Source organism: Fusarium verticillioides, chromosome 9, assembly GCF_000149555.1.
Source record: "Fusarium verticillioides 7600 chromosome 9, whole genome shotgun sequence".
Lineage (NCBI taxonomy): Eukaryota > Fungi > Ascomycota > Sordariomycetes > Hypocreales > Nectriaceae > Fusarium > Fusarium verticillioides.
In genome coordinates this window covers 2,330,879-2,343,683 of record NC_031683.1, presented here as the reverse complement: position 1 = coordinate 2,343,683, position 12,805 = coordinate 2,330,879, and the positions used below count along the sequence as shown (strand labels likewise).

Here is a 12,805-nt window from a genome sequence, read left to right as displayed (position 1 = left end):
TCTCTGATTTATGTCTTTACATGAAACTCGCTACATACAGGCTTTGATAAAATCCAGCCAATGCCATCTTCTATGACCTTATCCCATCTATTGTACGCCGATAATTTCTCCTCATGCGATCTAAAACCATGGGGCAGCCCCAAGAACAGGTTGACATCTGTGGGAACACTGAATCATGTTAGACAAGCTCTCCCAAAGAATCCATAACATCAGTCACTCACCCAGCTTCTGCCAACATCTTCCCATAAAGAAGAGCTTCGTCTCGAAGAGGATCCAGGCCTACTACGCCAAGAACAGTAGGAGGCATGCCTTTTACTTGTTCTGGCGACGCATTCCCCGGGTTAATCTTTAAATCATTAACATCCGGGTTCTCGATCTTCAGCAAATTTGTGAACCAGCGGAGTTCCTCAACGGTAAGCATCGGTGCTGCAACATTTGTCTTATAAGATGAGATAGACTCGCTTTTCATCTTTCTCAGCTGGGGCTCATAGCAATCAAGGTGTGCCAGACATGGTATCATGAGAACTTGGCCTGCGATGGGAGGTCTTTTCTCTGTTGTACGATTGAGATGTTTTTGTAAGGCGAAAGACGCAGATAACCAAGCACCAGCCGATATTCCACCAATAATGACTCTGTCCGGGTCCCAGAACATCATATCCATGTTGTCATGAGCCCACTCAAAGGCATCTTCTGCATCATTCCATTGCGTGGGATATGTAAACTCCGGCGTATGTCTGTAATCAACGTTCAGAACAGCCACATCCGACTCGACGGCTATACGTGCACATATCGCACCCTCAGCATCCAGCGTGCCAAACATAAATCCACCGCCCTGGAAGTGTATATACAATGGGAGCAAGGCTTTTTCTGGTGCATCGACTGGCCGGTAACTCCGTGCTGGTATGATGCTTCCATCACGAGAAGGTATGGTGTGATTCTGTATCCGTAGTTGAGGCGCGAGTTTCATCATTGACTTTCTGGCGACAGCTTCTCGTTCTTCGTTCGCCAAACTTCTCATCTCGGAGATCGGTAATTCCGGTACAGGTGGCGGTAAGGATGCTTCGAGGGCAAGCCACTCGGGGCTTACCCCGTCGTAGCATGAAAAGTCACACATTTCAAGAGGCTTGAAGTATCAAGGTGAGCATTGGATGTGTGTAGAAATCTATATACTCAAGACGTTACTGGCCGGCTCTTTAGTATCCATTAACCGAGGCTATACACGGACTTTTGCTGCGCTAAGCCGGGAAAGGAAGCGATCGATAGCCACGGGAACAGAGGATGAATTCAGTTACATTACATGCGAACAGTATAAAGAAAATGCAAGGTTTAGATCGGCTTTAACGATGTACGAGACAGCCTGTAGATGAAATCGAGCTAGGACTGTTTCTAGTAACGAATTCTTAGCAGTGTACCTTGGAGGAACCTGGGTATGAAAAGTACAAAAATTATGGACATTTATGATGCGGAATTCAAAGAGTTAAAGAAGTATAATAAAACTTAGTAATCCCAGAGACTGGGCATTTTTAGTACGATAATGAGGGTTCGCAATTTTCTCACCACCCAAGAACTACCTGCGGATCAGGATGGGGTAGATCACTGTGTAATCCATTCCATCCCATTACACATCAAATGCAGCCGTTGGTAAGGGCAACAAGCGCTTCCCATTTGTGTTACTTTGGCTTGTTGAACTTTGCGTTAGGGCTAAAGCTTCTTTCAACTGTTTGGCCCTCTGGCCTTACGACAGTTCCACGCCACGTCATTGATAGTTGAAGCTTATGACATCTCAACGAGACATATCATGCCAAGACATTGAGAAACCACAACTAACTTCAGGTTTCAGAAGGCAATATACGCATAGCCTTTATAAAGACAAGTCTCCCAATGTTCCACGTAGTTTCTTGTCAATTTTCCCAAACCATCATCCTACACTACAAAAACTACTTCACGCATACACAACAAACATGAAGACACTCTCTGATGATGAAGTCATATCAAAGCTCGCCTGTGGCGATGAGCTTGATCCCTGCGAGGTTATTGATGACATTATCCCCGCAAAGCCATCAAAGATTCATCCAGAGCGCTCTGTATCATGCTTCGGCCTGCTAGGCATTTCACCAGCAGAACTACTCCTCATCACCGTTGACCTCCTTGACTTCCAGTCGCTATCACGCCTCTCGCGGACCTGCTTAAGAGCCAAGAGAGTCGTTGAAAACCGTGTACCGTATCAGCAGGTGATCAAACATGCGCCGAAAGTCCCAACAGCGCTGATACAAGCCAATCTCGCTGATCATTACCCACCTTCATTGGTGTATCGCACCTTGCAGACCGATCGCTGTGTTTCTTGTACAGACTTCGGAGGATTCTTATACTTGCCCACTTGCGAAAAAGTCTGCTTCGAGTGTTTACACCGAAATATAGGACTATGGATGATAACAATACCCATGGCTAAAAGGTACTTCGGCTTGACATATAGTCTAGTTGAGACACTCCCTATCATGCGCATCATCCCAGGGACGTACTGCCTCCGTACCCGTGACAAGGCGCACAAGAACCCTTTTCGCCTGGTCAGCGTGAAGGCGGTTAAGAGTTTGGCGATTGAAATTCATGGGTCTGCGGAAAGCTTGGTCGAGTTATTGCCCGAACGGACGACAGCAACGGAAAAGCTCTATCGCCTCTTCAAGCGCTACCACGAAGCGCCCGTGGAAGCACCAGGGTGCGACATGTCAAAACTTCCGGAGAACCCTCGTATCGGGAGCGATCCGCACGCAGGCGTGTCCAGCCTGCGTGTGCCGTACATCACAGCCACGGGAACGGACTGGGGGCAGCTTTGCAAGGGATGCGAGATCACGTATAAAGATTGGCATCATTCGCGTCTGCCTGACGTACTTTATAGACCATTTCCACCCATCCCAAACCTGATAAACGTGGGGTCAACGTCACATATGATGGCTTTGCCGACGAGATTGCGTTCGCGGGATGGGATGTTGGCTCATGCTGACCATTGCTATGGCGCACTGAAGATACTCAGGAACTTGAGCGACAGCGAGGCAGTCGAGGCTCTTGAGGCTCTCGAGGCTAATGATACATAAAAGTAGCTGGCGCACCTCGCCCTGATTCATCTGTCAACTCAGATGCTAGTTCCTCAATTTCAGCCTTCGCCTTCTTTTCATCATATTCCTCGGCATGCTCAAAATCGATCATTTTGACATTCCCAGTGGATCTCTCGATAATCAAGTTATAGCGATTGGCGTCTCCATGGACAAACCCTAGCTTGTGCAATTTGCGCAAAGCCGCCTCGCATTTTGGCAGATCCGCCAGTGTCGCATGATGGCCCTCTATCTTTTCCAAAAGCAGCCCGATATTTTTTCCTCCCTCGAGGAGGTGCCCCAAGACTTCTGGGGTTATTCGAACCTCATCAGGGCATTGCAACCTTGTCAGCGCTTCGTACATCCTAGCCTCGTGCTCAACTTGTGGAACAAGCCACTGCAGAACGGCAATTTTGGATATAGCAGGCTTTCCCTCATATTCAACTTCTCTAACGCGCTGCTTGTGATACTTTATGCGCTTTAACGAAAGTACGTCGATGTGTTGTGGATGCCAGGTGAATTCCACTTCGTCCAGCGGTTCGAAAGAAATATCCGGTTGAACGCTGCCGTCCAGGCCGAGAGAAAGTCTCATCTTGGTCCAGTCTCCATCCGGGAATGGGGGAAGTTTTGGCACGAGAAGATATGGTCTACAGAGCGTGTCTTCATCGAAAATGCGATTGGGGCTCGCATAGCCAGGAATCGTAACATAATGGACACGATTGCCAGCCCGAATGCGGTACTGGCCTTCATTTTCGTCTATTTCTTGGTTGAGGATTTCGATGTCAGACTTCGGCACAGAATTGACCTTTGTTGTGATGGGGTTCGACATTTTGGCAATCTTATCAGTGAGTGTTGAAGGAAGAATGAATACATATTCACAAGAAGTTTTATGAGCATATCCGCGCCGCATAGTCCCGCCAATCATAACACTTGGCGGCAAATTATTAAAAACCAGCACGGAGCTGGGCGCTCAAGTCACCGCAGTATGACTCTTCCTGTCGCGCGCGCGTAGTCTTTCCATAGCAACTAACCACTAGCAGTCGTATAAGTAATCTATTAATCAAACGGAATCACGGCAGTCTGGCATGTTTAAATGTAAAAGTATATCGTACCATAGTTAGAGGTGGAGTGGCGGGAAGTGTCTGTCCGCTTATGTCATCCTCAAAATACATATCTCACCTCAATTCACCTCCCTTGTGAGCGGACCATCATCTTCCTTCAAGCCCACGGCCCATCACCATCCGTCCCGCCATCATGAAAACATCTCAACGTAGATCCCGGCGCGCATCTGCCGCTTGCGACTTTTGCCGAAGGCGAAAGGTGAGCAATGCATTCATTGCGGTGCCCCATATTTGCTGACTTCTTTTAGTTAGGCTGCGATAACGCGAAGCCAAAGTGTGAAAATTGCCAGGGTCGGGCTATCGAGTGTACATATTCTCAGAGAATTGCTCAAGCTAGGTAAGATTGTTAAGATGTCATGCAGGGGTTGGTGCTAAATTGGATGAGTAGACCCTCCAATGCGCGCATACACAAATTGGAGGAGGAAAATGCTCGTTTGCGCGATCAATTGTGTTCAAGAAGTCCAGAGTTGAGCGGCTCGTATTCTGATGCTGATCAGGGAGGCATTCATTTGGCTGAAGCCACAAATCCCATTGAATCTATAATTACTCTGAACACCTTCAGCGATCAGACTCATCCAACAAAGGCGCAAGTTGTCTCTCCTTCTAACCATTTATCGACCGGGCAACCCGACGGTGCCGCCTTTCATGGCCCTTCCAGCGGAGCTACACCCGTAGAAGCCGTTCAAGACCGGCCTCATATACCCAACTCCGACGAGTTTGTCAAGAACCAACTTTTGGCAGAGACAACTAGGCAACGTGAGTCCATGCCACTTAACTCTGAAGCACAAGAGCTCATTCAAACCAGGCCAATTAGAAAAGGTCAACCTCAGAGCAGGAAAGTTTGACTTCCGCGGTGTCGACCCCAAAGTCGGCATGGATCTTCTTTCCAAGTTCTGGAACCGCCAACACTACATGGGTTCAATCGTGTATCGACCAGCCTTTATGCGCGACATGGCTTGCAAAGGTCCTTACTACTCCGACCTCCTCCTCACAGCCATGCTCTTCGCTGGCTCTATGCATACCGTTGACGCAGCCGCTCTCCGAAGCACCGGCAAGCTGAATTCCATTGGGCGTCCATATCGCATGAAATTTGAGCAAGCCTTGCACGCTTCTGGCTCTCAAATGTTATTCAAGAGTGAAATCACTACCATACAGGCGCTGCTGGTCGTTTCTGATGCACTGTTTTCCTGGTGTAATGAAAGGAGTCTCTCGTGGCATTATTTGGGTATCGCGATTAGTATGATAATCGATCTTGGGTTGCACATCGATGGCCCAGCTCGAAGATCTTCAAAGAAAACTTCTGCTGAAGATACGGAGATTGAGCGTCGTGTCTTCTGGGCAACATTCAGTAAGCATTAAAACCCCCCGCAGAGTCAAATGAAGCTGATCTTTTTAGTTTCGGACAAGGTTCAGTCGATATACCAAGGTCGTCCAACTAGGTTACGAGAGCATGATAACCGTGTACCAATCACTTTTCGCGATGAATATGAAGAACTGGAGGATTTTCACACTCGAACCTATTCTGCGCAACCGTCTCAGTTGGATTGTCCGACCTATAGTGTGTCCACGTTTGAGCAGCTGTGCAAACTGAGCATCATCATGGATTGGACTCTATGTGCTCTTTATGCGGAGAGGAGCGCAACAAGGAATGCTGATCAAATATGGCACACTGCGCAGTCACTCAACATCGATCTGAAATCTTGGAAGGATGGACTACCGGAGTGTTTGAGGGTAGATCTGAACGACCCTACTTCCTCTAATATCCTTCCGCACAACCTATCACTGCTGTGAGTGTGTTGGTTCGTTTTCTTGTCTACATACTGACTCGAGCAGGGCACTATGCAACTCACTTACCATCTTGATCTATCGTCCTTTTCTTTCAGAAGGCCACCTTACATCTGTCTCTGAAACATCCGCACCCGAAGCCTTCTTCAAGTGTGTCACTGCAGCGATAGAGACCCATCAAATTCTCCTACTGTACAGAAAGCACTTCTGTTTCAGGACAGCGCCCTATTTTATATCATACGCGACGTACGTCAGTGCAACCATCCACGTGCGTATGGCGGCACAGAAAACCCCAGGATCGCAAGCGCATTTATGTCTCAGAAACTGCTTGGAGATTTTATCCGAACAGCAGACGTGGTGTCACGCTCCAAAGCGAACGATGAAGATTCTTCTTGAGATTATGGACCGTTTGGGAGTTAATGTTGGGGAGTTTGTGGCGATCGAACCGACAAGCTGTCAAAATGGTCACTTTGGAGAAGCTGATTTATCTGAACTATCTGAAGTAAGTCCTGATATTATATATCAAGGGCCGGACTTCTCAGTGACGCAGCAGCCAACGCCCGGCACGGCAATTGACTTCAACAACCTGGAGGTTTCCGATTTCGACATCGATCAGATCATGCAAAGCTTTCTATTTGAAGCCCCTCCGATGGCATCAGGAGCCTTTGTACCAATGTCTCAGACTGGCTTCAGCCATGATGGCACTGGAGATGCGGCACTCACAAGTCGGGATATGGTGTTTGATGACTTGTTTGGGTTCGACTCTAGTACATCTTAGGTCCCCAGTCTGTCTGACTGTCGTAGTCTGGTTAAGCATCATACACTCTATCTCATTATCCAGTTCAATACACATCAATCGGGAGCAATCGGCTCCCAGAAGGGCCCGTACGGTATCTTCACCAAGTTCCGCACGTCATGTCAATCGGACCGTTTACAACAGAACATTCAACCAAAACCTGGAAATAAATGACCATAATCTCGAATAATGAATCCAAACAATCATATCGAATGAGGCTCAAAAAGCTAGTGTGTTAGCGGCTCTTTTGCGGATTTTAGCCTCCGTCAAGGTTCACGACCGGCGGAAAGCCGATGCAGCGGGCACTTGTCCGGTCCGAGATATCCGATCGAACCGCTTTAACTTACATCATTGCACTTGTAAGGCTGAACACTAGAATTTTCGGTGACATTACTATGGATCTACAGTGATGCAATTATCACGGTAACCGAGGTCAGAACCATGTTAGAAAAGTATTTAATAACGGAGTCGGAAGTACATTCAGTGATGTCTTACTCAACAGCCTACTGACAAACACTCCGACGAGCAACATCTCCCAATTATTATGGCTTCTCCAAGCGCTGACGTTCTCGGTTACGAGAAATCTATCTTTGACGCTGGTCTTCACTTTGCTCGTCCGGCGTTTACTTTCCAAACCTCGCAATGGGAGCCTTTGGCTAAAGAAACACTCTCGGCAACTTCTTGGGGCTACATCCACGGAAATTGCGGTAGTGGCTCAACATACAGGAACAACTTGACTGCTTTTTCCCGCTGGTCCATCGTCCCAAATCGTCTTGTGCCGAGTCACAGGGATGAGAATGGCAATGAGCAGTTCTCTGATACTTCTACTACAGTTCTTGGCCAGAAGCTTCCCTTCCCACTGGCTATTGCACCAATTGGAGTTCAGAAGATCTTCAACCCTGAAGGTGAAGCCGCTACTGCTCGAGCTGCTGCATCTCTTGGAGTCCCGTACACGCTAAGCACAGCTTCAAGCACCAGTATTGAAGATGTTGCAGCAGCGAATGGAAAGGATGCACCTCGATGGTTTCAGCTCTATTGGCCAAGCCGTGAACACGACGACATCACTATCTCAATGCTCAACCGCGCCAAAGCATCCGGCTACACGGCTCTCTTCGTCACTCTTGACACATACGTCCTTGGCTGGCGTCCGAGCGATTTAGACAACGGCTACAACCCCTTCATCCACCCAGACCACATCGGTGTCGAAATCGGTCTCACAGATCCTGTTTTCCAAAAGAAGTTCAAGGAGAAACACGGCTATGATATCACCGATGCAGCGAGTGGAGTTTATCAGGCGGCTCAGGGCGGATCCGCAGGGGCTAGTCTCGGTGACGCGGCAAGAGAGTGGGCCAAGATCGTATTCCCAGGCCATTCCCATTCCTGGGAGGACGTTGAATTTCTCAAGAAGCACTGGGACGGGCCTATTGTTCTCAAAGGAATACAGAGTGTTCACGATGCCAAGAAGTGTGTTGAGGTTGGTGTTCAGGGAATCGTGGTGAGCAACCATGGTGGACGTCAACAAGATGGTGGAGCAAGCAGTCTGGGTATGCTGCCACGAATCGTTGATGCTGTTGGGGATAAGCTTGATATTTTCTTTGATAGTGGTATCAGATGCGGTGCTGATATCATGAAGGCTATTGCGCTGGGAGCGAAGTGTGTTCTTGTTGGGAGGCCTTATGCTTATGGTTTGGCGCTGGGTGGTGAGGATGGTGTGAGGCATGTCCTGAGAGCACTGTGTGGTGATTTGACCATGAACATGCATTTGGCTGGACTGAGGGATATTGGTGAGGTAAATCGGGATATCTTGGTAAAGGAGAGTGATCTTGTGTAACGAAAGGTCACTAGTAGTAGACAAAAAACTCAATATTTGTGGTAAACCTATTTACTCTAGATCTTGAATAGAACGCATATTTTTGATTTTTTGCATGCTGAAACCCAATCTATTCCCTGCGATCTTGATTCAATCGCTAATCTATGGAAATAGATCACAGGATGGGAATACGGGCTAATCTATCAAGATGATCTGCTTGATTATAGAGCAACACTTATGAGATATGTGGAAATACAGTCTTTGATATCAAAGTAAAGGGATCCAGGACGATTTGTGCATAAAGTACAAAGGCCAGTAATTTTGATCCTGACACTGGCCTGTGAGCTCTTGCGTCACTGTAAATGTTTGTTTTCTGGTCTCTTGTTCTATTGTTGCTCTTTTGCATGCCTCTTCGATGCTTGACGTTGTCCAAAGACATTATTTTCGTCAGGAGACTTCAGCCCATGTTCGATATCTTTTCCCACTTTGTCTTTGTTCCGTCCTTGGTTTTGTGAATGAACAGTGCTCGCATTGTCAACTAATCATTGCGTCTCCTCTTGCACATGTTCAACTGTGCCAGTTGCAGGTTGTTCTGACAAAGAACATGTTCCTGCGGATTTATTGATATAAAGGACGGTTCAAACCCATACGACTGTTACAATTCAACGAGCTCCCCTGACATTCAGACCTGAAGCAACAACTCCAGACCTCTTTCAATTCATATCCACACCACTCTTAACACCATCTAACACAATGTCTCTTCACAGCCGAAACTCCAGTGGAAGCAGCCACGTTTCTCTTCTCCGTCTTCCTAGCCCCATTGCGCTAGATGAAGATCATACCTTCTCTAAATCATCTCTCTACCCCCTGGACCACACAGACTATGAACCATGTCGCAAGAGGATCATTAACACCAGCTTCGGTGCCCGTCAGATCATCCGTTTCATCAACCATCTTGAGACCCATGATCCTGCACAGCACGACGCCGCGGTGAAGAGACTTGTCGAGATTGGTGTCGATGTGGATGACCTGGTTCGTCTCTCGAAGCGTCGTGCTGAAGTTCCGTGGGAGGAGAGCTGGCCGTATAATTGGGAGAAGAAGCAGGGCCTGGTGCTGGGATATATGAAGAGGAACTTGCCTCGTTGGATTGCGATTATGAAGAAGACTGAGGCTCGGAAGGCTGCTGAGGCTATGGGTGAAGCTTCTGAAGACTATGATTCAGATGATTACATCACTGCTGATGAGATGGATGAGACTGTAGTTACCCTCGGGAAAGAGGCTCATCCAAAGGAAGAGGTGCAGGGTGGTGTGAATAGCGAAGAGGCTAAAGGGTCACCAGCTAAGGACGATGACATCTATAGTGAGTCGCGTATTCAAAAAGGTTCCATGACTCTCAGGGAATTGATTGCGTCCTATCGCAAGGCCCATGCGGAGCTGAAACGAGCTGAACGGATGCAGAAGACGAAGGAGGAGTTTGACGTCTGATGGGAGAGAAATGAGAAGTTTGTGATTTTCACTCACTTATTGTCTACGGTAAGTCTTTGAAATTTGAGTGTTGACTTCTTAGAACTTAAAATCAAACCCAGAGTACTTTCTTATTCAGATTATAATTAAATCGAGGAGTTCATGGTCTCTTTACCTTAATATTACCGTCTAGTGTGAGATCTAAATGTCAACTTGGCACCACCTGAATGCCCTCAAACGCTCAAAATATGCTGCAGTAGAAACAGGTACTTTATGTATCTAAAGGAACCGAAGGATTAACTTCACTTGGAACTTTTGGAACGATCAGACATTTTGGGTGACTTCAGAGCGTACTATTGTGACGATAGCGTGCTTTTGACAGATTGATCTGCATGCCGTCCGTTCCGGCGTGAGACTTGTCGAACTGCCTACCCAAAGTGTATGCGCAGCTATCACATGATTGATCTAATTGCTTCAGTATATAAGCTAAGTAAATAGTGCTTACTTCTCGAATATTTGATCTCCATTCATACTCAAAACTGGAGTCAAGAATTTCAAAGAAACACCTACATCCTTCCCCGCCACTTAAAGTCCATCACCATATAAGCAAGCTCACGGCCACTGGTTTTAATTTTTCTTTATACTGTTCGCTATATCGACAAAATGACTAGCAACCTCTCATCTCGAATTACACCACGGCCTGGCGAGCTTCCAGACGCAAAGCGGGACGCTCTAAGGGCCTTCGAAGTTTTGAAAGAGGGCGGCGTCATAATCGCCCCAACGGATGTCGGATACGGTATGATGGCCGCAAGCGCCGAGGCGATCGAACGTATCTTCATCGCCAAGAAGCGAAAAGCAGGGCATTCCATGGGCATCATTGGAACATACGACCTTCTCAAGCGACTATACGATCTTCCAGATGAGAAATACACCATCGTCCGAACGTTCACAGAAGAACTAGGATTGACGGTTGCTTTCGTTGGAAAGATGAAAGAGTCAGCGCATGAGCTCATCCCGAATGTTGAGCGGGTTGTCAAGAACGGTACTTTAGGTTTCGCAATCGGCGAAGGTCCTTTCTCACGGGAACTTGCGCGGCTAAACGATGAGAATGGTTTGGTTATGGTAGGCAGCAGTGCCAACCTCACGGATCAAGGACAGAAGTTTCGAGTTGAAGACATTGAGTCTGAGATTATTGAAGCAGCTGATTTGGTTGTCAACTACGGTCGGCAGAAGTGGCATTTGTATGGGAGGGCTGGGACTATCTTGGACTTGAATAATGAACGTGTCTTGAGGATTGGGGCAAACTATGAGAATATAAGGGAGAAGTTGATTGATTTGTTCGGATGGAGTGCTCCAGAAGATCCGGACTACGATATGACCGGGAAGAAGACGATTGGCTTCTCAATCAAGGGAGATTCAGGCAGTTAAGACGTGAGCACAGAATAGTCGAGGAAAATGCGAGGTGGTTGCAAACTCATAAGTCTTATATATGTAACTGTAAATGGATGGTATATGTCCAGACTCCGTACTCCTTTTCCCCGTTCATGTTCGATGCTGTACCGTGTTGTCAGTTGGTAACTCATGCGTGAAATACGTCGGCGACCCTCCCATTTCCCAAGGTCCATGCCTCGCAGCGTTATCATTCGGTGCTTCGACAGGAGCATATCCATATTTCGGTGCCTCTTCCGCCGTAATCGTCGACGGTACAGCCTTATTGCCCCGCCGTCTTCTCCAGAGCATGAACCCAGCGCCAGCAATAATCAATGATCCAGCGACAGCACCTACCGCTACTCCGGCAGTTGCTCCCGTGGATAGCCCCGACGAAGGCTCGTTTGTAGACGAAGCAGTGGCCGCAGTCGTCTCACTTGCTTCGCTTGTCTTTGTCTTGGTGTTCGGTTTGTTCGTTCGCGTACCCGTCGGCGCTGAAGTTGTTGCAGACGAAGGATCCGTGATATTGAACGTATGGCTTGCAAAAAGAGCTCCTGTGTCACCAGTCTTGAAAAGCCAGAGACTGAAAGAGTTTCCGTCGGCGGGGTCGTGCCTTGATAAGATGCGATCCATATATATTCCTTCGATTTGCTGTTTGCTGGAACACGGTCAGCCAACAGTTCATCACTGACTTTTGACAAAATTACATTGCAGGTTGTATCTCTTCCCCGTGTCGGTTTGCCACATTGTAAGATCAGTAAACTCCGCATCCGTCTCCCAAGTGATCTTGATCTCCTCCCCCAGTTTATAGTGAGGGTTATTTATACTCGAGTCGCTTGGCGGTGGATTCGTGAATGCTGCGGCTACTATCTGATGAAAAGATAGGAATGCCAGTATGGCAAGTAATCGACGAGTCGCCATCTTTCACGTTATGTTGACGGAACTATTTGGTGCGGCAGAGAGGAGGGAGCGAAGGAAAGAGACACGCGACACAAGGGAATCTTACATCTTATAGCTTACTCGTTGATCCTTTCACTGGTGGGCGCAATGAATGCATTACAGGGGTCGACATCCTGCACATGTCCTTAATTAAGAAGCGGGAATGAGCCTCGCCATTCACCTAGTCTCCGCTAGCAAGTGGCTTGGTGTGTCAGACAGATATTGGCCCCCGTTGCCAACAGGCACAGGCTGTGTAACGAGACTCGTTGAATGAATGTTATATGAATTTGCGACGTGAGGGAATCTTGAGGATACGTTTCTTTCGGTAGCTACAGTAACAAACTCTCAAAGTATCCTTCACGCAGTCTCCGAAGTC

At 47.5% G+C, this 12,805-nt stretch overlaps 8 protein-coding genes across 8 annotated transcripts; 5 read left to right on the top strand and 3 right to left on the bottom strand.

The window, feature by feature from the left end:
- Positions 1 to 8: 8 nt before the first annotated feature.
- FVEG_10132 (hypothetical protein) lies at positions 9 to 1,114 on the bottom strand (the record flags this gene model as incomplete). Its single annotated transcript, XM_018899192.1, has 2 exons — positions 9 to 168; positions 222 to 1,114. 2 exons carry the CDS (start codon positions 1,112 to 1,114, stop codon positions 9 to 11), a joined length of 1,053 nt encoding a protein of 350 aa, XP_018757211.1.
- An 847-nt stretch (positions 1,115 to 1,961) lies between these two features.
- Positions 1,962 to 2,998, top strand: FVEG_16727 (hypothetical protein; the record flags this gene model as incomplete). Its single annotated transcript, XM_018905968.1, has 2 exons — positions 1,962 to 2,786; positions 2,894 to 2,998. The coding sequence occupies 2 exons, from the start codon at positions 1,962 to 1,964 to the stop codon at positions 2,996 to 2,998; spliced, it is 930 nt and encodes a 309-aa protein (XP_018757212.1).
- Positions 2,892 to 3,917, bottom strand: FVEG_10133 (hypothetical protein; the record flags this gene model as incomplete). The annotated part of the gene is made up of 1 exon (XM_018899193.1): positions 2,892 to 3,917. A coding segment is annotated over one exon (842 nt), but the record flags the coding sequence as incomplete, so codon positions are not given.
- Positions 3,918 to 4,340: 423 nt separating this feature from the next.
- Positions 4,341 to 6,821, top strand: FVEG_10134 (hypothetical protein; the record flags this gene model as incomplete). Its single annotated transcript, XM_018899194.1, has 6 exons — positions 4,341 to 4,406; positions 4,456 to 4,544; positions 4,596 to 4,963; positions 5,013 to 5,555; positions 5,604 to 5,994; positions 6,041 to 6,821. 6 exons carry the CDS (start codon positions 4,341 to 4,343, stop codon positions 6,768 to 6,770), a joined length of 2,187 nt encoding a protein of 728 aa, XP_018757214.1. The 3' UTR covers positions 6,771 to 6,821.
- Positions 6,822 to 6,825: 4 nt separating this feature from the next.
- Positions 6,826 to 8,738, top strand: FVEG_10135 (L-lactate dehydrogenase (cytochrome)). The gene has a single exon (XM_018899195.1). It carries the CDS (start codon positions 7,333 to 7,335, stop codon positions 8,617 to 8,619), a length of 1,287 nt encoding a protein of 428 aa, XP_018757215.1. The 5' UTR covers positions 6,826 to 7,332; the 3' UTR covers positions 8,620 to 8,738.
- A 613-nt stretch (positions 8,739 to 9,351) lies between these two features.
- FVEG_10136 (hypothetical protein) lies at positions 9,352 to 10,083 on the top strand (the record flags this gene model as incomplete). The annotated part of the gene is made up of 1 exon (XM_018899196.1): positions 9,352 to 10,083. The coding sequence occupies one exon, from the start codon at positions 9,352 to 9,354 to the stop codon at positions 10,081 to 10,083; it is 732 nt and encodes a 243-aa protein (XP_018757216.1).
- A 510-nt stretch (positions 10,084 to 10,593) lies between these two features.
- On the top strand, positions 10,594 to 11,590 carry FVEG_10137 (hypothetical protein). The gene has a single exon (XM_018899197.1). It carries the CDS (start codon positions 10,726 to 10,728, stop codon positions 11,488 to 11,490), a length of 765 nt encoding a protein of 254 aa, XP_018757217.1. The 5' UTR covers positions 10,594 to 10,725; the 3' UTR covers positions 11,491 to 11,590.
- A 14-nt stretch (positions 11,591 to 11,604) lies between these two features.
- On the bottom strand, positions 11,605 to 12,123 carry FVEG_16728 (hypothetical protein; the record flags this gene model as incomplete). Its single annotated transcript, XM_018905969.1, has 1 exon — positions 11,605 to 12,123. One exon carries the CDS (start codon positions 12,121 to 12,123, stop codon positions 11,605 to 11,607), a length of 519 nt encoding a protein of 172 aa, XP_018757218.1.
- Positions 12,124 to 12,805: the final 682 nt, after the last annotated feature.